Source organism: Brassica napus, chromosome C6, assembly GCF_020379485.1.
Source record: "Brassica napus cultivar Da-Ae chromosome C6, Da-Ae, whole genome shotgun sequence".
NCBI lineage: Eukaryota > Viridiplantae > Streptophyta > Magnoliopsida > Brassicales > Brassicaceae > Brassica > Brassica napus.
The window spans coordinates 18,035,632-18,062,121 of record NC_063449.1 but is presented as its reverse complement, the minus strand read 5'-3'; the positions used below and the strand labels follow the sequence as shown (position 1 = coordinate 18,062,121).

At 34.7% G+C, this 26,490-nt stretch overlaps 2 protein-coding genes and 1 long non-coding RNA gene across 4 annotated transcripts; all 3 read left to right on the top strand.

The window, feature by feature from the left end:
• Positions 1-10,500: 10,500 nt before the first annotated feature.
• Positions 10,501-12,186, top strand: LOC125588845. 2 transcript variants are annotated; one of them, XR_007325021.1, is made up of 3 exons: positions 10,501-10,675; positions 10,779-11,281; positions 11,356-12,186. It is a non-coding gene; the product is annotated as an uncharacterized LOC125588845 (long non-coding RNA). The 2 variants fall into 2 exon arrangements; XR_007325020.1 differs by having other exon boundaries at positions 10,779-12,186.
• A 4,533-nt stretch (positions 12,187-16,719) lies between these two features.
• LOC106348208 (C2 domain-containing protein At1g53590) lies at positions 16,720-20,801 on the top strand. The gene is made up of 13 exons (XM_013787897.3): positions 16,720-16,863; positions 16,983-17,215; positions 17,298-17,372; positions 17,664-17,807; positions 17,972-18,067; positions 18,144-18,275; positions 18,363-18,515; positions 18,601-18,642; positions 18,811-18,859; positions 18,972-19,064; positions 19,138-19,321; positions 19,396-19,519; positions 19,584-20,801. Exons 2-13 carry the CDS (start codon positions 17,099-17,101, stop codon positions 20,667-20,669), a joined length of 2,295 nt encoding a protein of 764 aa, XP_013643351.1. The 5' UTR covers positions 16,720-16,863; positions 16,983-17,098; the 3' UTR covers positions 20,670-20,801.
• Positions 20,802-24,120: 3,319 nt separating this feature from the next.
• On the top strand, positions 24,121-24,752 carry LOC106350501. Its single transcript, XM_013790380.1, has 2 exons — positions 24,121-24,244; positions 24,328-24,752. Exons 1-2 carry the CDS (start codon positions 24,121-24,123, stop codon positions 24,750-24,752), a joined length of 549 nt encoding a protein of 182 aa, XP_013645834.1.
• The last annotated feature ends 1,738 nt before the right edge of the window (positions 24,753-26,490 follow it).

Below are 26,490 nucleotides of genomic sequence, written 5' to 3'. Positions count from 1 at the left end.
ATAAGTGTTATTCAAACCACAAAACGTTGTTTTCGGTTTAAAAACCCTACTTCCTCGGAATTTCCTCGGAATATTCCGAGGGAATTCCGAGGAAACCCTTATCTTCCTCGGAATTCCGTCGGAATATTCCGAGGAAATACCGAGGAACTAGTGTTTGGGGTTTCAAAACATCGATTTTTTTACCGTATTTCATTTCTTATACAATTGTAATGCATACCATTGAGGATTCTTTGTATAGATGATCATAAACCATGAAATAACAAAATTTCAAAACGAATTGTAAGTATTCCCTTTACCGTTCATTAAAGTGTATAAGTGTTTCTCTTATGTTGTGGGGATTTCGTTCATACAATCAGAAAAGTGTTTATTATATGGTAAGGAACAAATTTTTGACTTCATAATCAGTCTAAGACACTTAATAAGGGTTATATAAGTGTTATTCAAACCGCAAAACGTTGTTTTCGGTTTAAAAACCTACTTCGTCGGAATTTCCTCGGAATATTCCGAGGGAATTCCGAGGAAACCCTTATCTTCCTCGGAATTCAGTCGGAATATTCCGAGGAAATGCCGAGGAACTAGTGTTTGGGGTTTCAAAACATCGATTTTTTTTTGCCGTATTTCATTTCTTATACAATTGTAATGCATACCATTGAGGATTCTTTGTATAGATGATCATAAACCATGAAATAACAAAATTTCAAAACGAATTGTAAGTATTCCCTTTACCGTTCATTAAAGTGTATAAGTGTTTTTCTTATGTTGTGGGGATTTCATTCATACAATCGGAAAAGTGTTTATTATAGGGTAAGGAACAAATTTTTGACTTCATAATCAGTCTAAGACACTTAATAAGGGTTATATAAGTGTTATTCAAACCGCAAAACGTTGTTTTCGGTTTAAAAACCCTACTTCCTCGGAATTTCCTCGGAATATTCTGAGGGAATTCCGAGGAAACCCTTATCTTCCTCGGAATTCCGTCGGAATAGTCCGAGAAAATACCGAGGAACTAGTGTTTGGGGTTTCAAAACATCGATTTTTTTTTGTCGTATTTCATTTCTTATACAATTGTAATGTATACCATTGAGGATTCTTTGTATAGATGATCATAAACCATGAAATAACAAAATTTCAAAACGAATTGTAAGTATTCCCTTTACCGTTCATTAAAGTGTATAAGTGTTTCTCTTATGTTGTGGGGATTTCGTTGATACAATCGGAAAAGTGTTTATTATAGGGTAAGGAACAAATTTTTGACTTCATGATCAGTCTAAGACACTTAATAAGGGTTATATAAGTGTTATTCAAACCGCAAAATGTTTTTTCTGTTTAAAAACTCTACTTCCTCGGAATTTCCTCGGAATATTCCGAGGAAATTCCGAGGAAACCCTTATCTTCCTCGGAATTTCCTCGGTATTCCGTCGGAATATTCCAATAAAAAAAAAGTCGATGCTAGTCTGTTTTCGAGTCATCATCACCAGATGAATCAGAATCTGGATCTTGGTGAAACTCTCCAATCACTGGTTCATCCTCTACGTGAACGACGGCTTCCTCTCCGAAGTCGGTTAAATCGACTACAAGGCCAACTCCAGGTAAATCTTCTGCTGTACTTAAGTTGCCGGATGTGCTTGGTTGTAGTGGGTCTTCCAGCTCAGAACTTCCCTGAACTCGGCCTCTCGGGTTGAGTCTTGTAACAGTAACCCATGGATCATCTCTGTTCCTTATCCGGGGGTACTTGATATAACAAACATGTAACATTTAAAAAATTATTAGTAAAATTATAAATTAATACACATGATGATGAATCATTCTAAATAATTAATATTTAATTACCTGATCAGCCTCAGAAGCAAGAATGAAAGGATCATAATATTGCAGCTTTCGCCTCGAATTTACTGATGTAACACCAAATGCATCTGTTCTCACACCTCGATCTAGAGTGTTGTCGTGCCAATCACAATAGAAAACAGTACAGCGCAATCCAACCATGCCCAAATACTTGATTTCCAAAATCTCATGTATGTGTCCGTAGTATACATCATCTCCTGATGCAGAACAAACGCCAGCATCATAAGTCGTACTCGAACGTCTTCTCTTCTGAGTTGTGAATGCATATCCTCGAGTATAAAATCTCGGATATGACTTCACAACAAATTTTGCTCCAACGACCATCTCGCGTATCCAATCATCAAATGTTTCACCTCTGGCCAAACCAGCGGACACCTATATTAATAGCACATATATATGTTATATCAATAAATGTGAATTAGTATAAATTTGTGATAAATAATATTTTAATTTGTTTAAAGCACTCACATAAGTAAACATCCATCCAGAAAATTCTCTCTGCTTCATTTCTTCTAGTTCATCCTCTGTGGCGTATCTATATTCGAACCTCTTTTCTGCCATAAAAATCCTGTACATATGATGACAATAATGTAATTAATTAAGATTTAAATTTCAACTTGTTAAAATAAAAATTTGTAAGCTAATTTATTTACCTCTCATATTGAAGAACATCTTCGCAGTTGGTGAGCAAATATGTTTGCAAATTACTGCGCTCCTGCTCAGTAAGTCGACGGTCCTTTGGTTTTCCGCTAAGTCGTCCAACGTCTGTGAAAATGTCTGGAACCGTAACATGATATGTTGCCCGTTCGCCTCTATCATCATGCCGAGTAGGTCTTCTGTTTTTGGTCTGAACTTCTGCTGGAAAGTAGTACTCGGCAAAGTTTGAAGTTTCTTCATTGATCATCTGTGAGACTCTAGAACCTTCCACCCTACTTAAATTTTTCACCATCTTTTTCAAATGGAACATATACCGCTCATACAGATACATCCATCTATACTGCACAGGACCACCAAGTTCCAATTCTCTTGCCAGGTGAATAACAAGATGCTCCATAACATCAAAAAATGAGGGATGAAATATCTTCTCAAGGTTGCACTGAATCACGGCTATATTAGTCTTTAAATTTTCAATACCTTCAAGAGTCACTGATCTCGTGCATAAATCGCGGAAGAAACCACTTATCCCTGCAATTGCTTCATGAACATTTCGTGGTAATAGTTCCTTGAAGGCAAACGGAAGGAGGCGCTGCATCATTACATGGCAATCGTGGCTTTTCAAGCCAGTAAACTTTCCTTCCTTTCTGTCGATACAGTTACGCAAATTAGATGTGTAACTGTCTGGAAATTCCACATCGTTTGAAATCCAATCAAAGAACGCATCTTTTCCCTCTGCATCAAGTCGGTATATGGGAAAAGGAGCCCTACCATTCTCATCAACATGAAGTTCTGAACGAGCACATATATCGACTAAATCCAGTCTTGACTTCAAATTATCCTTTGTTTTACGTTGAACATTAAGGATCGTGTTCATGAGATTGTCAAAAAAGTTCTTCTCAATATGCATGACATCTAAATTATGCCTTAGCAGATGATCCTCCCAGTATGGCAGATCCCAGAAAATATTTTTTTTTGTGCCAGTTATGTAGGTCTCCAACAGCATCTACCGGAAAACGCTCATGTCCACCGACGTCTGGCGTCCTTTCTGCACCAAAAGCTCTTAGTTGTGTCTTCAAATCTTTCCCACAAATTTCCGGAGGTGGACTGTCAAACACCCTCTTGTTCTTCGTAAAAAAATTCCTACTCCTACGATATGGATGATCAGGTGGTAGGAATCTCTTGTGACAGTCAAACCAACACGTTTTCCTTCCGTATTTTAGTTGGAAAGCATCAGTGTTATCTTGACAATATGGACATGATAGCCTTCCATGCGTTGTCCATCCAGATAACATACCATATGATGGAAAATCACTTATTGTCCACATTAGTACTGCCCGCATTTGAAAGTTTTCTTTACACAAAACATCGTATGTTTCAGCACCTTGAGCTCATAGTTGTTGCAACTCATATATTAGTGGCTGAAGAAACACATCAAGTGATCTCTTAGGATGCTCTGGTCCGGGAACGAGAATCGAGAGAAACAAAAACTCTCGTCGCAAGCACAAGTTTGGGGGTAGGTTGTATGGTGTAAGAATGACTGGCCATAGAGAATACTGTCTTCCACTCTTGCCAAACGGGCTGAAACCATCAGTACATAATCCAAGGTAGACATTTCTTCTCTCATACGCAAAGTCGGGATACTTTGATTGGAAATGCTTCCACGCTTTTGCATCTGAAGGATGTCTGATCTCACCATCTGTTGAGTGCTCTGCATGCCATCTCATTGGTTGCGGTGTGCATTCAGACAGATACAACCTCTGCAACCTTTTCGTCAAAGGCAAATACCACATCCTTTTATATGGCACTGGAACTCTTCCACTCGTATCTTTATAACGAGGCTTTCCACAAAATTTGCATGTAACCCGTTGTTCATCCGCCCTCTAATAAATCATGCAGTTGTCGCTGCATACATCTATTACCTGATATGATAAACCAAGACCAGCTACGAGTTTTTGAACCTCGTAGTATGAACCAGGAGCTACATTATCCTCGGGTAGAATACCTTTTACAAAATCAGCAATCGCATCCACACAGTCTTCAGCCAAATTATAATCTGTTTTAATGCCCATCAATCTTGTAGCAGATGATAAAGCTGAATGACCATCTCTGCAACCTTCGTACAATGGTTGCTTTCCAGCATCCAACATATCATAAAATCTCCTAGCTTGTGCATTAGGTAAATCTTCCCCTCTAAAATGATCATTTACCATCTCCTCAGTACCTACACCATAATCTACATTCGTTCTAATTGGTTCTTCTAATCTAACCGCTGGCTGAGGTTCACTAGTACTACCATGTTCATAATCAGTTTCCCCATGATGATACCAAATTTTGTAACTTCGTGTAAACCCACTCAAATATAGATGAGTCCAAATATCCCACTCTTTAATAATCTTTCTATTTTTACAATTAGAGCAAGGACATCTTAACATACCTGTTTTTGCTTCCGGTTGTCGGTGAACTAACCCCATGAATTCGGTTATACCTCGTTAGTATTCTTCCGTAAGCAATCTCGTGTTCGGATCCAAATGAGGTCGATCGATCCAAGAACGAAAATAATTTGAAGAAGACATGTTTTTTATGAATCAAATTCGTGTGTAAAGAGAGTAAGAGAGAGGATGAAGATATGGAGTGAATGAAGAGGAAGAGAGATGCTTGTATTTATAGTTGAAATCCTGCCGACAGACCGAGGAAATTCCGACGGAATTCCGACGGAAACGGCTAGTTCGTCGGAATTTCCTCGGAATTTTTAAAATCCCCCAACGGCTTTCTAACGGCTATAATATATCCTCGGAATTCATCGGTTTTTTCCGAGGAATACGTTTTTCCTCGGTATTCCATAAGAATATTCCGACGGATTAATATTTCCTCGGAATTCCGTCGGTATATTCCGAGGAAATTCCGAGAAAACCAAATTTTGTGTTTCCTCGGAATATCCTCGGAAATTCCTCGGGATATTCCGAGGATTTCATTTTCCGTCGGAATGTCCGTCAGAATACCGCTGTTTTCTTGTAGTGGCAGCTGGGGAGTTCTGTCCTCTAATTCAGGTTGTTCTGCTCATAACAACATTTGCGCTTACACTCAATATGGGGATGGAAGTGGAACCTCAGGGTTCTTCGTCTTTGATGTCTTGCAGTTCGAACGATGACTCTTGGCCTGACATGTTGTCTCATTCTTGATTAAGTGCTCCACGTTTCAATGTTTTCTTCTTCCATCGCTTGAACAGTGATGAGCCCAAGGCTGAAGCTTTTTACCAATGTCACATTCCCACCTGGCTCAAAGAAATGTTTTTAATATACATGTGGTCTATGGGTTTAGATTTATGAACTATGGAACACTTCTGATTCCAAATTGTTTCAAAGGAACACGTTTGAAACTTTTTGTGTATCTCTATCATCTATAGATTTCCGCTACAAAGAAGAAATAAACAGGCCTTCACGTGACTACTGCGACAAGAATAACATGCAGTACTCATGAATACACATGAATTGATATTGATGCATGGAGATATGTCCTTTTACCTTGATGGAGTGTTGAGCAAAGTGCTTGCAGTTTTGGCACTGAAGTCTCAAGATGATCTTCTTCGTGATCTTAGCTTCAACGGGTAACACAAATACACATCACCCTAAAACAAATTCTGACACAAAAAAAAACATAAAGTAAAATAATCCCAAATCTAAAAACACTAAGAAAAAATTTCATATGATTTTGATCTGAAAAGCGTCAAATACATAATCATAAAAACAACTCAGTCCCTAAAACTACAAGATAAATGGCTCACTACATTGACTAAGAATAGCTAAAAATTGCTCAACAGATTTAACTAACATGTCTAATTCAAACACACACAAACAATGACTATTGTACATTTGGTGCCACCCAAAAACAACAATCCAATGAGATGAAGAAGGAATATCAAGTATATCAAGCAAAAAAGATCAAAAGAGACACCATGAAAAATGAGAATTCGGCCAAAAAAAACCTTAACTTTGTACGAATTGCCAAAAGAAACATGAATTTTTGGGCTGACCAAAAAAACACCAAACTTTCATTGACTTTAGAATTAATTAACAATGTTTTCGCTGACTTGCCAATTTAGCACGCCGTCAACAAATTTAACAGAAATATTTGACGTCGTTTATTGTTGGCGTTAAGTGAAACGACGTCGTTTTCAAATGAGATGAAACGACGTCGTTTTACATGATTTGAAATTAAAAATATGTACGAATTGCTCAACAGATTTAACTATGACTAAGAATAGCTAAAAATTGCTCAACAGATTTAACTAACATGTCTAATTCAAACACACACAAACAATGACTATTGTACATTTGGTGCCACCCAAAAACAACAATCCAATGAGATGAAGAAGGAATATCAAGTATATCAAGCAAAAAAGATCAAAAGAGACACCATGAAAAATGAGAATTCGGCCAAAAAAAACTTTAACTTTGTACGAATTGCCAAAAGAAACATGAATTTTTGGGCTGACCAAAAAAACACCAAACTTTCATTGACTTTAGAATTAATTAACAATGTTTTCGCTGACTTGCCAATTTAGCACGCCGTCAACAAATTTAACAGAAATATTTGACGTCGTTTATTGTTGGCGTTAAGTGAAACGACGTCGTTTTCAAATGAGATGAAACGACGTCGTTTTACATGATTTGAAATTAAAAATATGTACGAATTGCTCAACAGATTTAACTATGACTAAGAATAGCTAAAAATTGCTCAACAGATTTAACTAACATGTCTAATTCAAACACACACAAACAATGACTATTGTACATTTGGTGCCACCCAAAAACAACAATCCAATGAGATGAAGAAGGAATATCAAGTATATCAAGCAAAAAAGATCAAAAGAGACACCATGAAAAATGAGAATTCGGCCAAAAAAAACCTTAACTTTGTACGAATTGCCAAAAGAAACATGAATTTTTGGGCTGACCAAAAAAACACCAAACTTTCATTGACTTTAGAATTAATTAACAATGTTTTCGCTGACTTGCCAATTTAGCACGCCGTCAACAAATTTAACAGAAATATTTGACGTCGTTTATTGTTGGCGTTAAGTCAAACGACGTCGTTTTACATGATTTGAAATTAAAAATATGTAGACCCCTGGATTTGAACCCGGGATGTTTGGTCAAATGGCAAGGTCTTTTACCACTAGGCTAATGAAACTTTCAATGTACTTACTAACATGTTTAGTTTTATTTGGTACTGATTGAATATAAAAATATTCTCTAAAAACTTAAAAAGATCTTTAAAATTCCAAAAAATTGAAAAATAAGAAATTTTTTATAAAATCAATTTTGAAATTAAAATTGAAAATAAATTTTATTTTTCTTTTTAAAAAATAAAAACTCTTCCAAAATTTTCTATAAAATTAAAACGAACTTTAAATTCCAAAAACTTGAAAAAAATAAAGAAATTTTTTATAAAATTAATTTTGAAATTAAAATTGAAAATAAAATTTTATTTTTCTTTAAAAAAATAAAATTTTATATTTCTTAAAAAAAAATCTCCCAAAATTTTCATAAAATTAATTTTGAATTAAAAGTAAAATATTTTTTTTCTTTAAAAAGTCAAAAAGTTTCCAAAATTTTCATTTTTTTAAAAAATCCAAATTTTTTAAAAATTATAATAAAATGCAAAAAATTAAAGTTACAATTATCAACTTTTTATGTGTGTATAATTAATTTCAACTTTTAGCAAATGTATTAAAAAAATTGAAAATTTTGGAAGATTTTTTATTTTATGAAAAGAAAAAATAAAATTTTATTTTCTATTTTAATTTCAAAATTAATTTTATAAAAAAATTCTCTATTTTTTCAATTTTTTTTGGAATTTTAAAGATCTTTTAAAGTTTTTAGAAAATTTTGGAAGAGTTTTTATTTTTTAAAAAGAAAAACAAAATTTTATTTTTAAAAAAGAAAAATAATTTTTTTTATAAAAATCTTCTTTATTTTTTATTTTTTTTGGAATTTTAAAGATCTTATTAAGTTTTTAGAAAATATTTTTATATTCAATCAGTACCAAATAAAAGTAAACATGTTAGTAAGTACTTTGAAAGTTCCACTAGCCTAGTGGTAAAAGACCTTGCCATTTGACCAAACAACCCGGGTTCGAATCCAGGGGTCTACATATTTTTAATTTCAAATCATGTAAAACGACGTCGTTTCATCTCATTTGAAAACGACGTCGTTTCACTTAACGCCAACAATAAACGATGTCAAATATTTCTGTTAAATTTGTTGACGGCGTGCTAAATTGGCAAGTCAGCGAAAACATTGTTAATTAATTCTAAAGTCAATGAAAGTTTGGTGTTTTTTTGGTCAGCTCAAAAGTTCATGTTTCTTTTGGCAATTCGTACAAAGTTGAGGTTTTTTTTGGCCGAATTCTCCATGAAAAATGTTAAAATTTGCAGTTAAAAATTAATTATCTTAGTATCAGTTTTGGTACCAATTTATTTTTAATCCAAAGAGATTCTTTGAGGTTTTTATTTTCAGAAATTACATAATATCTAGCAATAATGACAATAAGTAACAGTAGTGTACCTAATTTGTTTTTCCAAAATAGTATAATTAAAGAATGTTAATCTTATAATTAATTATATATCATGGATCATAAACAAATATCGATCCATTTATAAGTATTTTCATATAAATTTCACATCAAAATTATTTTAAACATTAAGTAAATAGTAAAATTAAATAGTGTAGTATTATGTGTTTTTCTAATAACCATTTTAAATCGGTTCTTTATATCTGATGAAATATGTTTCGTTTTATTTAACAATTATTCTTTTGTGATTTTGTAGTGATCTATAACGAAAGAATAAATGATACATATTTAATTAACTGCAACGATTTTTAGGTTCAATTTACTGAATTCATTATAAATGATGTCATATAAATAATATCTTATAAAAAATATATAACTACATTTTGAAATTATTAAAAAATCATGTCAAATACTTAGCGAATTCACTCGCCACATAAAGCGCAGCGCAGGCACATTATCTTTGTATATCTAAACTGCTTAGAATAAACTATAAAGTGTCAATTAAAGAAAAAATATTCCCTACTCACGTGCCATTCTTGGTAGCAGATCCACTTTTAGTAGTTTATTGAAAAGTGTGAGTGAAAAATTCTCAATGGAATTTGGATAAAAACTTTAACTAGAAATATAATAGAAAGTTTTTCGAGAAATTTGTTAAAGATAAAAACGATATCTTATATATTAAAACAGAATTCACAACCTTGATTCATGTGTGACTTTTTTTTAAAAATGGACTTAATGAACATATTTCTATAAAGTCATGTTACATTTAATTTTTAATCATATCATTTAAATTTTGGGCCTACCAGAAATTTTTATTGGGCTATCAATAATTGAATTTAAACAATAGATGATTTATTGGATTAATAGATAGTATAAATTAAATGAATATAATTTAATGTTGTAATACTATATCTCCATATGTTAATTATTTAAATATTTGTCGATGTTAACTTTTAAAATTATAAATATTTTTTTTTAAATAACAAAAATTATATTATCTAACAATGATTAATCTTTAGTACCTTAAACCAATGAAAATAAATTTTAAACTATATAGTTTATTTTAAAAATTAAACAAAAACTAAATGTTTAATTATTTACTCGATAATATAAATCTACGAAGCGAAAAGTTTAATTTTTTAAAAACTTTATAAATTTGTGAAATATTACAATATCTTTGAATATGACAATAAAACAATATTTTACTAATATTTATATATATAGTTACGATTTTAATAATGAAATATTAATCCAAAAATATATATATAGAAGAAGATACAAATACTTGTAAAAGTTTGAAACAATTTTGTAACGACCCAAATCTCGGCCCGGAAAAATTTAGCCCAATAAAACCCAATTACATTGCAGAAAACCCTAAAGTTTTCTTATTTAAGATGGATTTCGTGGTGGCCTCTGACAGACAGAGACTTTTGGGGATGGCAAAGCCCTGCCGGAACGTCACCGGAACAGCCACAAATAGCCACCATGAAAGAGAAGCCATCCCACCATCCGAAAAGAGAGATTAGAGCTCAGCAGACATGTTTTGGGGGAACAGAAGAACGATCGATCAAATATGAGTATTTGGAAGCTAAATTTTGAGGTTATGTTCTACACTCATATATCTATGTGTATCAGAAAGCAGATCGTCATTTGGAATTTTTATCTAAGAGTTATGGTTGTTTCTTTGGGACTGATATCTACAGATCGGATCCGCGAATAGTCAACTTCATCAGCGTTTTACCGTTGATACAGAAGTAACCAGGGAACGGACGAGATATCATTGGAAAGATCTCGATTCCAGATTTTCAGATCATCTATCCGATCATCAAATCGACGTACGGTTAGAAATTTATTTACGTTTTTTCTTGGCGAAGAATAAAGCTGTTGAATTGCAGAGACAGTTCCGACCAGTCTCGGTGTAAGTGAGAAACGGTCGTCAGAAACAAAATCTTTCAGTCTGGAAATTTTTTAGTAAGTAGTTAATTCTCTTATCTATCATCTCTTGCAAGCGGATCGTTATTCTGAGTTATTTTCTGAGAGTTATGCTTGTTTTCGTGAGAGGTGTTGGTGCAGTTTGCGTTTACGACCAGCCTAGAGATGAAGCTACTTTGGTTAAGCAAATGGTGTCCGATCGGAGTAAACTTGGTGTCTATGGATAGAGGACACATAGGAATACATTATGACTGGAGAGATCGAAAAGTTAACGGTCAGTTCTTGAGTTATTCATCTGTTTGCTCTATGGTTCAGTTCTACCAGAATATCATATTGATCTAATTTCAGAGAGTTCCAGAGTTGCTTTGTTAGAGCCGTAAAGGTCCATTCGGCGTTTCCTCAGGTTTCTTCAGAACCCATGGCAAAGGTGAGGGTCTTTTCCCGAGCTTCTCTTACACGGCTTAGGACCTCGAATAAGTATTATTTATTTCTAATGTGTTCCGTGTATGTGAAATCGAGTCTGTCATTGTTTGCTTAGTTTTAGGTTCTTTGCTTAACCGGAACTACGGTGTTAGATGGTTCAACAGTGCTTGTTCATTTATAATTGATAATATATATGTATATAGTATATTGAGGTGATTTGGGTGTTAGCCGACCATGGAGACGTAATTCCGTGTGTCGGCCGGAGACCAGTACATTGGGTGTGGTGTATGCTGCGGCACAGCTTAGTCGACCTGTTGTGCCAAAGCTCCGAGGTCGATAAATCGTCTACGGGCGTGTGTTACCGAGCACATATTCGGTGGTGTTTTGGCCTGTTAGTGGGCAGCGAGTGTGCACCTCACTAGGACTGTTGTGTGATCTTTGGGTACTTTAGGTACCGTGTTTGCAACGCGTTAGGATTAAATTAGATTTATTCGGAGTGCTCTGTCCGAGTCCATGGACTTCGGGTTTAGTATCCCATACCTCACTGAGTGACTTCCCCGTTACTCACCCCTCATTTGCGCTTTCAGGTGAGACTGACGAGTAGGAGATTGATCGGACAGCTGGTGCTTTTAGGCGTTTTCCTTTGTTCTATTTCTCAGACTTTTATTTATTATTTTGACGATTATTTCAGTTATTTCGACTATGAGATTTATGGATTTATTTCGTTATTTATATGGAAGTCGACTTTCAGACCTTTTTACGGATTTAAGATATAAGTTGTTGATTAGTATCACGCCGGTCTCGAGTGTTAATGAGACGGGTGTTACAAATTTATTCAATGAAAAAAATATACCGTAAATTTATTATGTTTTAAAAATTGATAGACACATATATATTATAATATATACCAATTTAGAATTGAAAACAAAATGTTTATATACAAATAAATGAAAACAAAAACAGCGTGGCTGCGCGGATCGAAATCTAGTTTATTTTAAAAGAAAAAATTATATGTTTAAACAATTTTTCTTTTGTGAAAATACTTTTACCTTCCACTTATAAATCTTAATCTATACTATACTAAAAGGGGGATATGAGCTCCATTGAGCCTATCCACCTCAGCAAATTAAATCAGCCACTTAGAATATGAGTTTGTGCCATGTCAACTCTCAATAACTATAATTACAAGCCACATCATCTCATCAGTTCACGTTCTTAGTTCCTTCAGTTTCCTCCTCCCAACGTAAGCATTTATCGCACACACAAAACTGGTTCGGTTTCTTCTCATATTTTGTATTTATAGGAGTCATAGTCCTGTCTAACCCTAATCCCATGAGAAGCCTTCCTCTCCCCCGAGACAGCCAAGCCTACTCAACGTGAAAGAACAAAATCATTGTAGTAGCCATTATCTCCCCGGTCCTGATAATATCCTTGATATAGGTCCGAAATTCTTGACACATCTTTTTAATGTTTGCGTCCGTATACCTTATGATATTTTCTTGCCATGTTTTACAGATACGTTTGTACGGAAGCAATTGGAAACTTCAGGGCAATACCTCGAACCCGGTCAGAATCTTTGTATTTGATGGCTTACTGATTCTCAGAATCTTTACAATATTTTCTATATGTTTAATGTTTGTATGTAAGGTTACCTAAAAGCTTCAATTTCTTTATCCATCTTCTAATATCTAGATTTAAAATATGATTTTTTGGTTTGTTTCTATAGTAACAAGTGTATGGTCCAAGGTAGTTTCCATAGCAGAAGGGTTGTATGCTAGATTCTCTGCTGCAGCAGTTTTTTTAGGTCCTTACAAGGCTGGTTCTTTTTTCTTTGTTGACATCTGCAATAAGAATCTTGACACGTTCGGTGACAATCACTACTACGCACAGGTTTGTGTCGATCTTTCAGTTGGTTTTAGTAGATTTGTTTTTGTGCAATGTTGCTAATATTGTTTTCTTATGTCTAACAGATGGTGGATACGATGCACAGTTTGATCAAAGTCCAGGGAGGTTGTTGTTAAGGAAACAAATGAAGCGAAAATGCTAAGAGCAGAGAATAGTTGTGGCCAGAACCAGCCTTGATCAAGGTGTTAACGCGGAATTCTTAAGACTGAATTGGAATCAAGTAGAATTTGTTTTGTAGATATGAAATCACTCAGTTGTTGTATTTGATTTTATTATAGGTAAGAGTAATACCCCTTTGAGAATTGGCTAGATTGATCAAGGAAAAACGTTTTTCAAGCCAGGGTTAGGAAAAACATCCCTTTAGGTTGCACAATATAAATGTAGTATCAATGACGGAAAGGTGCTACATGATGTTTTTCTTTCAAAAAGACACACCTCTATTCGTACGGCAGCAACACGCTTTAGTTTCAGGAAAGTGTTGGTTATTATTCTCTTTTTTTTTTTTGTCCTTAAGGTTTTTTTGCTAACGATTTGGTATAAGTTTGGTTTGTTCCTTATGTTGAACAAATGAAGGAAAAGTTGCTGCAAAAGATTCAAAAACAGAGCAAAAACCATAAAGGCCAAATACATGGATGATCTTTTTGGGGTGTGTACAGTACATAAGTAGTATGTAGTTGGAGACACGATTTGGTTTGAAATATGACGTTGAATGTTGTGGTTGAGTTGAAGAAGTTAACTTTTGTGTTACAAACTTTCTCTGTAGTTAGAATCTGCTATAATTTTTGGTTACAATTTGCAAGAAAAAGTTATGCCTTGTGGGAGTTGTGTTTTACATTCTCCTAAATTGTAACAGATCTTCAGACAGAATAAGTCGTTTGTTTCATCTGATATTTGACTTTTTGTTAGAAATTATATATTGTTTCTTCGACAACAATCAAGGCCTTGGATTCTCAAGCTTATCTCTCTTTTAGTGTTTCATTGTTTGCAAAAAAAAAAAAACAAAGGCAAATATGTTTGTGATCTTTTAAAAACATAGTCTTTCTTTTTCTTTTAAAACAAAATCTTTATATTGTGAATGTGAGTTCCTTAGCCTGTGGAAAATTTTGAATTTCAGGTGGAAGGTGAGGATGCTCAAATTATAAAGAGAACGAAAAATGTGATTTTAGGAGCTCCTATATGGGGGATGTGCTCTGTTACTCTTTTCTCCTTATTTCCTTTTTTACCTTAGTATTTGAGCTCAAAGAAGATCATTTAGTACTAAACCATTACCTCATATCTTAAACTACTCATCTTGCTTTCAGTCTGCAACATGGTAAACAGTTTTTTCAATCACAATAAAATATAAAAATCTTCAATGCATGTAATCTAAAAAATATTTGGGGATATACTTGCAGGCGCTGCACACTCGTAGAATCTGGAACTGCACATTTATATGATGAGCTAGAGATATAGGTAGTTGAAAAAACGAAGGAAGCAATGAAACAGCAACAGCTGTGCTTCATCAACAATTTTAAAGCTGTGAAAAAGCGATAAAAGCATCACAATCACAGATTCTTCACCTAAGCGGACTTAACAATAATATATTGTAAAGTTACAGCAAAAAACAATAATATATTGTATACTGCATATACAAAAATATTAATTTTGTGTTAATCTAAAATTAATATAAAAATATGAAAACACCAGGTGTAAAGATTAATGTATTTATATATTTTGAATAAAAGTAAGAGATAAGAAAACAAAATAAGACGAAGACAATTAATATTATATAGTTACTTTAACAAAGGAAATAATAAAACAATGAAATTTAGTAAAATAAAATATGGTTTAACTAAAAAGTTAAGATACACAAAAACATATAAAATTTATATAATTAATAATAAATTTATAATTTTTGAATCATACATTTTTCAAATTGAAACTTCTTATATTTTTTTTCAAATTTTCTTTTTTGGTCAAATTTTCTTTTTTCGATTTTGTTTTCAAATTAGAAATTTTTTTGAAACTATTTTCATTTTTTTTAATATTAAGTATTTATTTATATATTTATTAAAATCATATACCCATTTTCCAAAACACTATCCCTCAAATCTAAACCCTAAGTTTAGATTAATTAACCATATGATTAGAAGTGTTTATTTATCTTTTTAAAAGTGAGAGAAATATGGTTAAGATAAACATAAAAAGTTGTATTTAGAATGTGGCAGTTTAGAAAAAATTTCCTAAAATTTTGATATAACTAAGTAGAAAAACACTAATCAAATAATAAAAAATGATCTATTATACTTTAAAATAAATTATTATTCATACTAATAAAAATCTAAAATGGAAAATTAAAACATGAGAAAACAAAAAAAATGACACATAAAACAAAAAAGAAGAAGATAAAAACATCTTTCAAAGAGAGACCTTCAACATAAGCCATAATATTTAACAAAAAGTAACCAATCAAAATATTCCAATCAGCCATCTTACTTAAATATATCCAGTAATACTAATAAATAATAAAATAAAAATATAATTACATATATCAACATAACCATATTCTCATACGAGACATTTCCTCGAGGCTAATCAATCTCATATATAGTGTCTCTAAGGCTTTATTTCAGTGGAATGAATTCATCTCCCATCCTCTTTCTTCTTACATACTTTATAAATGATTCCTTCCATCTCACCTGCTCTATATCTACAACAATGTCAAACGGTGTTAAATTTTTGGTTAAACTCTTGATTGACTTATTGAAAAAAAGTTTTGAACTGATTGACTTTATGAACTTTGTACGATGATAAATTAGTAAGACCGGTGATATAGATCGAACTCATGCATCACAGTATCAGCAATACACAAATCTTGAAATAATCTACACATAGTTTTCTTATTGTTGTTTATCTGTCATTGGCGTCTCTAACGCTTAAACATGAGCGAAGGCAACATCTCTCATATCTAGAAACCTGCAATATCTACAGTTGAAAGGTTTTTTTCTTTTCCATTTATCATAACAATAATAATATCCAACAAAAATTCAAAATATTATATATATATATATAAGTGACATAATAGACAAAACTCAATTATTAATTTACGAGACACCTCAAACAAGAAGATTTGGGTTGCATAAAATTGTTGAAAAAGTTTAATATAAACACAATAAAGAACAAAGTAAAATTCACCAATTCAAAAAATCACAATAAATTATTTTGAGTTATTATTTTTTTTGTTTTTTTTTCTATTAAACCTTTTATGATTTTGAGAGAAAAGAAATGTAAAAAAAAATATCTAAAAATATTTTAGTGCACTAATCCGCGCCGCTCTACGAAAAGATCTAGTATAGATAATTATATATATATATATATATTAATGTCTTAATAATGGAAGATTGAATTTCCGGCCCTAAAAATTCCAGTTCAGTAGACGATTGGATTAGGATTAGAGGGGAAACACAAATCTCAAAACATTTTGGGAGTCAACGAATCGTGTTCCTTTAGACTTGAGTAAAGAAGGAAACCCCCCACCATACTGATACAGTAACTCCTCTGTTTGTTTCTCTTTTGTTTTCTTCCGCGCTAGTTTAGTACTATTGGCATCTTCTTTTATTTCTTCTGATCTTTTTTTTTTTTTTTTTTCTTCTGATCTTTCTGAACAGAACAATTTCAAATTCGAATCGATTCGGATGATGGGTCTTTGATAAAGAAAGATTGAATCTTTGTGAATCTTCTCTTCTGGGTTTTTTTTTGTTTGATCATAGAAAGGATACAGACGATGGAGTCTTTTCTAGTCCATCATATAGTGATTGTGTTACTCTTCCTCTGGTTTCTCTCTTGGCTGAATCGATCTCACGGCTTCTTCTACTTTCTCTCTCTCATTTATCTCTACCTGGTATGTATTTTTTTTGTGTTTTTCTTGGGTTACTTGTCTGGATTGGGTTAAAAAAAAAACTGTTGCTTTTGGTTTTGTCCAGGTTCATGAACGCTATGTGATGAGATTGAAGAGACAACTACAGTTTGAAGAGAGGAAGCAAGCTAATCAAAGAAGGGTAATTTATAACTTTGTTTGTTACTGTTTCTTTGGGTGGAAAGATTGAATCTTTCATGTTTTAATGTCGAGAAAGAGGAGATCTTATAACTTGTAAAGCTCTTAGGTTGCTTTATCTTTCTTTCTGTTTGAAGTATGGGTTAATGGTTTAAGTCAACTATAGTGTTGCTATGAAAGTGCTGGCTTTGTGCTAAGTATTCACAGTCTTTTCACTTTTGCCTGTGTTCACTGATTAACTTCGTTTTGATATGTTTTTCTTTGCTTCTCAAGTTTTGTTTTTTTCCCCTCTCAGGTTCTAACGGATTCTGAATCTGTGCGGTGGTTGAATCATGCTGTGGAGAAGATATGGCCTATATGCATGGAACAGATTGCGTCTGAGAAGATTCTTGGTCCAATCATACCTTGGTTCTTAGACAAGTATAGACCATGGACTGCGGTAGGTATTCTAGTAAAACATATTTTGTCGGTCTTATATCTATTTGGCTTTTCACTTTCTTTTAGTACTTCAACAGCTCTACGAATGGTGTAATATGAAAACCACATGGCAACTTGTAAGAAGTTAGTTGTTGTTATTGACAATGTTGTACTATGTATGTGCAGAAAAAAGCTGTGATTCAGCACCTTTACATGGGCAAAAAACCGCCACTGTTGACTGATATTAGGGTCCTTCGCCAATCCAAGGGTGATGATCACTTGGTATAGTAGAACATCATACTTTGATCTCTTCCCTTTGATATTATCTATAGCAGAACTGATGGTGGAGTTCATACAGGTGCTGGAACTTGGAATGAATTTTCTAGCAGCAGATGATATGAGTGCCATACTTGCTGTGAAGTTAAGGAAAAGGCTTGGTTTTGGGATGTGGACAAAGTTGCATTTGACGGGAATGCAGGTCGAAGGAAAGGTAATAACACCTTTCTTTTACTTTATCTGAATGTGTGACTTTTGTAAACTAAACACATATCTTTTTGTTTGCTTCTGCTCTGAAAAGGTGTTGGTTGGGGTGAAGTTCCTTCGTCGATGGCCTTTCTTGGGGCGTTTACGTGTGTGCTTTGCAGAGCCTCCTTATTTCCAGATGACTGTTAAACCAATCTTCACTCACGGCCTTGATGTTGCTGTACTTCCAGGCATCGCAGGATGGCTAGTAAGTAGTCTTAACAAGATTTTTTAATCTTCTTGTTTTACCTTTCTAAATATTCATCCTTAATTTTATTTAATTTCTTAATCAGGACAAGCTTCTTTCTATCGCTTTTGAACAGACCCTTGTTCAGGTAAGAACTGCATTCTGTAACTTTTTTTTTGATAAAATAGTCCCTCCCAGGGAGAACTGACTCCGCCATTCCTTTACCACTAGATCAACAGCTCGTTGGTTGCGTTTTGTAATTTGGTTTCTCTTCTCGGATCATTCTGAATATACCCTTCTTATAATTTGCTTGCAGCCGAACATGCTGGTTGTTGACATGGAGAAGTTTGTTAGCCCAAAGCCAGGTATCTATTTGATTAACTTAACTCCCATCTTTAACTTCTGTACTGTCTACATTCATTAGTATCTCTTAAGCTGTCATTAACTTTGCACCCTTTTATCTGTGTTGGCCTCCAGAGAATTGGTTCTTTGTTGATGAGAAAGAACCAGTTGCTCACGTCTTAGTTGAAGTCGTTGAAGCGTCAGATGTTAAGCCATCCGACCTAAATGGTCAGTGTTTGATATTACCACGACTGTGAAATTCTTTCAGGTTTAAACTTTTTTGATGTTTTTGGGGTTTCAGGTTTGGCTGATCCTTATCTGAGAGGGAAACTCGGTGCTTACAGATTCAAAACAGACATAAAGAGAAAAACACTGTCCCCAACATGGCAAGAAGAGTTTAAGATACCAATCTTTACATGGGACTCTCCTAGTATACTTAACGTTGAAGTTAAAGACAAAGATCATTTTGTTGATGATACCCTTGGGTTTGCTCCTGAACCCTCATTTCATTACTCCAAACCAGTGTGAATATATCAATAGTTTCTTGTTTTCTTTGCAGTGCATGTTCTGTGAACATTGGAGAGTTTAGAGGCGGGCAAAGAAACGATATGTGGCTGCCTCTTCAGAACATCAAAATGGGAAGGCTTCATCTCGCTATAACCGTAATCGAGGACAGTGAAAAGGTAAACCTCTTTCTGTTTCTAACCGCAGGATAATTTCTTTAAGTGATTCTGATTCTTGAAACAGTGGAGTGAGGATCCCTTCAAAGGAGTGAAGCTAAGCAAGGAAGACATACAAACTTCTTTTGCCTCTGATACAACAAACAAAGGTTCTTTCACTTCAGTGAGTTCTGAAAAGGCTTCAAGCGTTGCAGACAACGTTGAGCCGATCAACATTAAAGGGCAGGAAGATGCCGGAATCTGGGTGCAAAGGCCAGGACCTGAAGTCTCACAGATTTGGGAACCAAGGAAAGGCAAGAGCAGACGTGTTGATAACCAAGTGCAAAGAGTTTCTAACAATGGATCACCAAACAACGAAACTAGCAGCAGCACGGATGAGAATCAAGAGGGATCAAGAAACCCAATGAAGTCTGTTGGTAGAGGGCTGAGGAAAATAGGGTCCGTGTTTAACAGGAACAACAACAAAAAGGATGATTTTTCGATAGGGAGCATTGAAGAGGAGTCACATTGTCAGTCTCCTCGGATCAATGTGAAGGCAATGAACCAAAAGGATGTTGGAGTTAAGTACATCGTCGATGACAATCTCTCTGGTCCTCTTACAGGGAAGAGTGTGGAAAGTGAGAGTATGAATGGAGAGGAGAATCACAGTAAGGGTCATATGAAGGATGTTGCAAAGAGCTTTCTGAAACAAGCTGAGAAATCTGCGAAACAGTTTAAGCATGTGTTTTCGCTTAAAGGAATCAAGAAAGCAAGAGATGGGCAACAAGAGATCATTCCTGAGTCTGATTCTGTAACTGATTCTGATTCTTCTTCTGACGACGATGATGATGATGAGTACACCTGTGTACAGAAGGTGGGAACGGTGGCAGGAACACCGAGAGGTCTAACACGCGATGGGAATATTGTTAGAACAGGAGATGAAGATCATGTAGACACGAATAAGACGTTAGCAGAAGAAGCCAAGGAAGATCCAAGTGCTGATATTGCAGACAGCTCGAGGGATGCTGAAGCTAAAGAGGAGAAAGTAGAGGAAGCAGACTCGGAGACCACAGGTGTGGACGTCGCCATGAACGCTAAAACTGAAGATGAGCAAGTAGTGACGGCTAAGAACATCGAAGGGGAAGAAAAAGAAGTATCAGAAGTAAAACTGTAAAAACCTTTATGCATGTTTTTGTTGATGTATCTGAACATATATCTCTGTTTATTGGTTACAAAACTTAAAACCAAAGGGAGGATCTTGACTCTGCATATTGATTCCCTTCTAAGAGATAAAAATGTTTAATTATATGTTTGATTTGTCTTTTGTTTTGAAACTGATGATTACAAGATATAAATATCATTACCTTGTAATAAACTTGATGATTACAAAAGATAAAACTTGAAATCTAAGATGCTTCAAGAAACTAAATTGCTTGTACAGGCCAAAACAAAAATTAAAAAATACTAGGGAAAACATAATAGGAATAATCTAGAAATGTAGATTAATGCTAACCAAAATTACGTGAATCTTTGCACAAAGGGGTTAGTGGGAGTCTTCCAGGGGGAGGGATGTTCTTGGTAAATGAATTCTCATGAACTTTTGAAATTATGAAATTTTATTGTGTTATTGGTTCATGGATTTTTAAAGTCTTAGCAAAATCTATTATTATTGATTTGAAAATTTTCAAAATCTATTTAAATCCATTATTATCCAAAAATTTTAGTTATTATTGATTCTCTTTTTCTTAATAAATTTAGTATCATTATTATAGTGGGTTTTATTCCACATTTTTTATTTGAATAAGGACACTTTTATGATTTTATTATTAAATCATAGAGATGATTTCTGTTTTGGTCATTCATAAGAAGATGATTTAAACCGTAAGATTATCAGTTATTGTTATACTTCAGAATTTTGTTAGATTTCTTTTTAAAATATAATAATAATAATTAAATATTTAGATATTTACAATTTTACCTCCTAGTTTTGAGAAAAATACGGGTAGGAGGTACTTTTTTAGATTGTTAAAAACTTAATTGATGTTTTTTGGGTTAGTCGTTATAATTATCCTCATAACTGTTTAAAAACTTAAAAACATTAGACACATGTGTCACTCTTAAATCATAAGACTTTCAGTGATAAGATAATAATAATCCTGATCTTTTTGTAAAAATAAAAATAATAATAGACACATGTGTCACTTTTATATGATATCTTTTTTAGTCATTCACAAGGAGATGATCAAAATAATAAAATTATTAAAATAATAATAAAAGTTCAGATTTAAAAAAAAAAACTTTACAACAATAAACATATGTGTCACTCTTAAATTAAAGAGATCACATCTGTTTTGGTCACTTATTAGTAAATGCTGCAGCTTTATTTTTTTTTGCTGTATAATAATTGTTGTAGATTTTTTGATGTATCTATATATTTTATTGCTGTAAACATTTGACTGTGATATTATAGCTGTAGTTTTTTAAAAGTATGAGTGGCATACATATTAGATATAAATTAGTATTATATACATATAATAAACAACATATTAATAAAAATGAAATAAAATTTATAGTAATAAAATTTTTACTGAATAAATTAAAAATTCTAAATTTTTCATAAAGTATGAATCTCTAAAAATAACTTTTGGTATAATGATAATAGTTACGAAAAAGTTTAAGGTTAGGAGAGTTTTCACTGTACAACAACATGTATATATATTAAGAACTAGAGTTTTATTGTTTACAAACTAATATTTAAATAAATTAAAAATAAATATATTTTTATCTTAGAAAGCTCACAAAATTGGGCAGTAGAAACTTGACAGATAAGCTGTGGAAATAAATATACCAATAAAGTTTAATTGATGTACATCTAGTGCTTTAAGTAAAAATAATGTTGTGGACAATAGCTATAGCCAGATTTGTGCTAACCATAGTAAAAAAAAGGCGATCGCCTCAGGCCTCACATTTTTTCATCGGTATTTGAAGCCCCATATCTTTTGTCTTTCTTCAAGCAAAATATCAAAACATTCGCATGGTCTGCAGCATGCCCGGAATCGACATCAGTATCACCTCCCACGACCTAAACGTCGACCCTACGTTTAAGCCCGTCAAACAGAAACGAAGAAACTAGGACCCGAATGAGCCAAGGCTGTAAACGACGAAGTAGACAAGCTCCTAAAAATCGGTTCCATTTGCAAAGTCCAATACCCTGACTGGCTCGCAAATCCAGTCGTAGTAAAAAAGAAAAATGAAAAATGGAGAGTGTGCATCGATTTCACCGATCTCAACAAAGCATGCCCAAAAGATAGCTTCCCACTACCACACATCGACCGGCTGGTAGAAGCCACAGCTGGACACGAACTACTTTCCTTCATGGATGCATTTTCCGGCTATAATCAGATCCTTATGAACCCCGACAACCAAGAAAAAACGAGCTTCATCACCGAACGGGGCACATACTGCTACAAAGTGATGCCATTCGGATTAAAGAACGCCGGAGCCACTTCCAAAGATTAGTAAATAAGATGTTCTCCACACAACTCGGAAGAATGATGGAAGTTAACATAGATGACATGCTAGTGAAATCGTCAAGATAAGCAAGGAAGCCATTCCAGTTCTTTAACTACTTGACTGAGCATCATGATTTCTTACCGATTATAAAAGAGGTCTGGGATTCTACGGAGGCTCTCCACCAGTCTCGATCAGCTTTATCTAGATTTCATGGGAACTTGAAGCTTCTTAAACAACCGCTGCGAAACCTAAATCGAACGCACTACGGGGACCTCCCGGCTCGAACCAAGCAAGCTTATGAAGAGATGTGTACCTGTCAAAATAGAGTGTTGCAAGATCCATCCCCAACAAATGTAGCGCTGGCTGCTGAGGGAGAAGAGAGATGGAATAAGCTTGCTCGCATTGAAAAGAAGTTTTTTAAGCAGAAGTCTTGTGTTCGGTGGCTGCAAGTAGGAGACCGTAACACAAAGTTCTTCCACAGTGTGATTCAGACTCAGGCTGCAAAGAACACAATCAGAAGTTTGGTCACTGCTCAGGGAGAAGTGCTCACATCCCAATCAGATATCAAAAAAGAAGCGGTCACTTACTTTCAGATTTTTCTCCAGAGTCAAGATGCCACAACAGAAGAAATATCAGTTGCAGCGTTACAGGATCTCCTCACTTACCGCTGCTCCACTGCAGAGGCAAAAATGTTTATTGGCCCAATTACAGCCAAGGAGATTCTTCAGGCCCTTCACTCACTGCCGAATGATAAGGTCTCGGGCCCCGACGGGTTTACCAAGGAATTCTTTGTTGCAGCATGGCCTATCATAGGCAGGGAGTTCATCATAGCAGTGTAATCATTTTTCTTATTTGGCTTCATGCCTACTGGAGTGAATGCGACGATCCTTTTGCTGATTCCTAAGACGACAAGTGCACAGTCAATGAAGGAGTACAGGCCAATAGCGTGTTGAAAATTTCTATACAAGGTAATATCGAAAGTCCTTGCTAAAAGACTCAAGATTATCTTCCCTGAAGTGATTGAGGCTAACCAATGTGCTTTTATCACTGAGCGTTTGTTGCTGGAGAATGTGCTGCTAGCCTCTGAATTAGTAAATGGATATCACAAGACAATGGGGAAAGAAAAATGTGCGATCAAGTTGGACATTTCCAAAGCTTTTGACACCGTTAAGTGGTCATTCATAATCTATGTGTTACAAGCAATGGGACTACCGGCTCAGTTCATTCACTGGATACGTCTGTGTATATCAACAACAACCTTTCTCTGTGTCAGTCAATGGAAGCCCAGAGGGGTTTTTCACGAGTGCCCGGGGTATAAGGCAAGGCTTCTCTCTCGCCTTACCTATACGTCATCCTCAACAACGTTTTATCAAAGCTCCTAAATGAAGCAGCGGAGGCAGGAGTATTTGCTTATCACCCACAGTGCAATCAAGTTAAGCTCACACATTTAAGCTTTGCTGACGATATTCTGGTCTTCACCAACGGTACAACTGAGTCGCTATTGGGAGTTCTAGAAACAATGAAAAGGTTCGCAACTATGTATGGCCTCCACATCAATGCTTCAAAGTCGTCTATCTACGCGTCAGGTAGTGATGTAAGCAGTCTTGTAGCCACGGCAGAGGCCTTGCACGTAGGGGTAGGAACACTCCCCATCCGCTACTTGGGCATGCCACTGACCACAAAGTCACTTACCAATCATGACTATGAGCCGCTTATCGACAAGATACGCAACAGAATGCTTTGATGGTCCAACAAATCACTATCATTTGCTGGCCGACTGTAGCTGATCCAGTCAGTTATCTCCAGCACGGTAAACTTCTAGAGCTCGGCGTTTATACTACCAGCCAAATGTCTTGATACTATAGAAAGCATGTGTAGTGCATTTCTCTGGTCAGGTTCACCTATTCAAACTCATAAGGCGAAAGTGAGTTGGGAGGATCTCTGTTTTCCAAAGGATGAAGGTGGTCTAGGAGTAAGGAAGTTGCGAGACTCTGCGAGAGTTTTTGCTCTGAAACTAATATGGAGACTATTCACACAATCAACCTCTCTATGGGTTAGCTGGGTGAGACATTATTTGCTGCGCTACAATTCTTTTTGGGACGTTAGAGATGATAGTAAGGGGTCATGGATATGGAGGAAACTGCTTAAGCTGAGGGATGTAGTTTATCAGTTTCTTAGGGTTGAAGTTAAGAATGGTCGAAGCTGTCACTTCTGGTTTGATAATTGGATGGGCAAGGGTCGACTGATAGATGTCACCGGAGCTGTGGGAACCACTTACCTGGGTGTTCTAAGGCATGCTAAGGTTAGTAGTGTAGCAACAGAGGAGGGATGGAGAATCAGGGGGAAGAGAAGCCGTCGCAACCACGAATTATACGATTGTATAATGGCAATAGAACCACCTAAACCTGAGAAGGGGGAGGATATTGTGCTGTGGAGGAATGGAGAAGATGACTTTAAAGACTCCTTCGGCGGCAAGAACTTGGGAACAAGTGCGAGTTAAAAGAAACAAGGTGGAGTGGAACAAGGTAGTCTGATTCCCACAAGGGGTACCTGGATACTCTTTCATTACTTGGCTTGCGGTTAAGAACAGGCTGTCAACAGGTGATCGGATGAGACAATGGGGAATGATTCAAGGTTCCGAGTTATGTGGAGAGCGAGATGAAACGAGAGACCATCTCTTCTTCGCATGCCCATATTCGTATACGATTTGGGAGAGTTTGGCTCGGAATCTTGTAGGCACCAGGATCAATCCGGACTGGCAGTGGACGATACAATGGTTGCAAAGACTTGGAGTTAAGGGTATGGATTCATGTCTGGCCAGACTCTTGTTTCAGACCACAATCTATCATATTTGGAGAGAGCGGAATGCTAGAAGGCATCAACAGCCTCGGGTTTCTACAGATAACATGAGAAAACTAATCTATAAGGCGATGAAGAACATGATTAGCTCTCTTAAATATAGGCATAATCATAAGCTGGAGGGACTAATGAGGAGATGGTTTGAAGTAACACCATAGAAGTAGATTTACGCTCTTATAGCATAGCTCTTCAGTTCATAAAGTGTTGATATGTACATAACATTCTTTTGATAGTTCAATAAATTTGAAATTTCATCAAAAAAAAAACATTTTATGTTATATAATAAAATATATCAATAAATTAATATAATTTGGTGTTATATATTATCTAATTTTATAATAATATTCGTGTGGCATATAATATTATTACTATAAAATTTATAATTTTTGTATTTTTGTAACAAAATGTAATTTGAAAGCATTATTATGTAACAATGATGATTTACATAGTTTTTGTTTTATTTCTAAATTTGAAATATATGTGGAAATTAAATTAGGGTTAACCTACATAATAAAGAACTTGGTATATAGTGATTAATTAAACCAAATTAATATAGTTGTTTAAATAATAAACCGAATTGGTTTTTAACTCATGAGAATACACAAACGTTAATAACAGTAGGC

What these genes read in the sequence shown, in the direction of transcription:
- LOC106348208 (XM_013787897.3), top strand. Translation starts at nt 17,099, where the DNA reads ATGGAGTCTTTTCTAGTCCATCATATAGTGATTGTGTTACTCTTCCTC. An exon ending in TAAGCCATCCGACCTAAATG is followed by an intron (nt 19,065 to 19,137) that starts GTCAGTGTTTGA and finishes TTGGGGTTTCAG; the next exon opens with GTTTGGCTGATCCTTATCTG. An exon ending in TAATCGAGGACAGTGAAAAG is followed by an intron (nt 19,520 to 19,583) that starts GTAAACCTCTTT and finishes TTCTTGAAACAG; the next exon opens with TGGAGTGAGGATCCCTTCAA.
- LOC106350501 (XM_013790380.1), top strand. Translation starts at nt 24,121, where the DNA reads ATGGGGAAAGAAAAATGTGCGATCAAGTTGGACATTTCCAAAGCTTTT. An exon ending in TCAGTTCATTCACTGGATAC is followed by an intron (nt 24,245 to 24,327) that starts GTCTGTGTATAT and finishes CCGGGGTATAAG; the next exon opens with GCAAGGCTTCTCTCTCGCCT.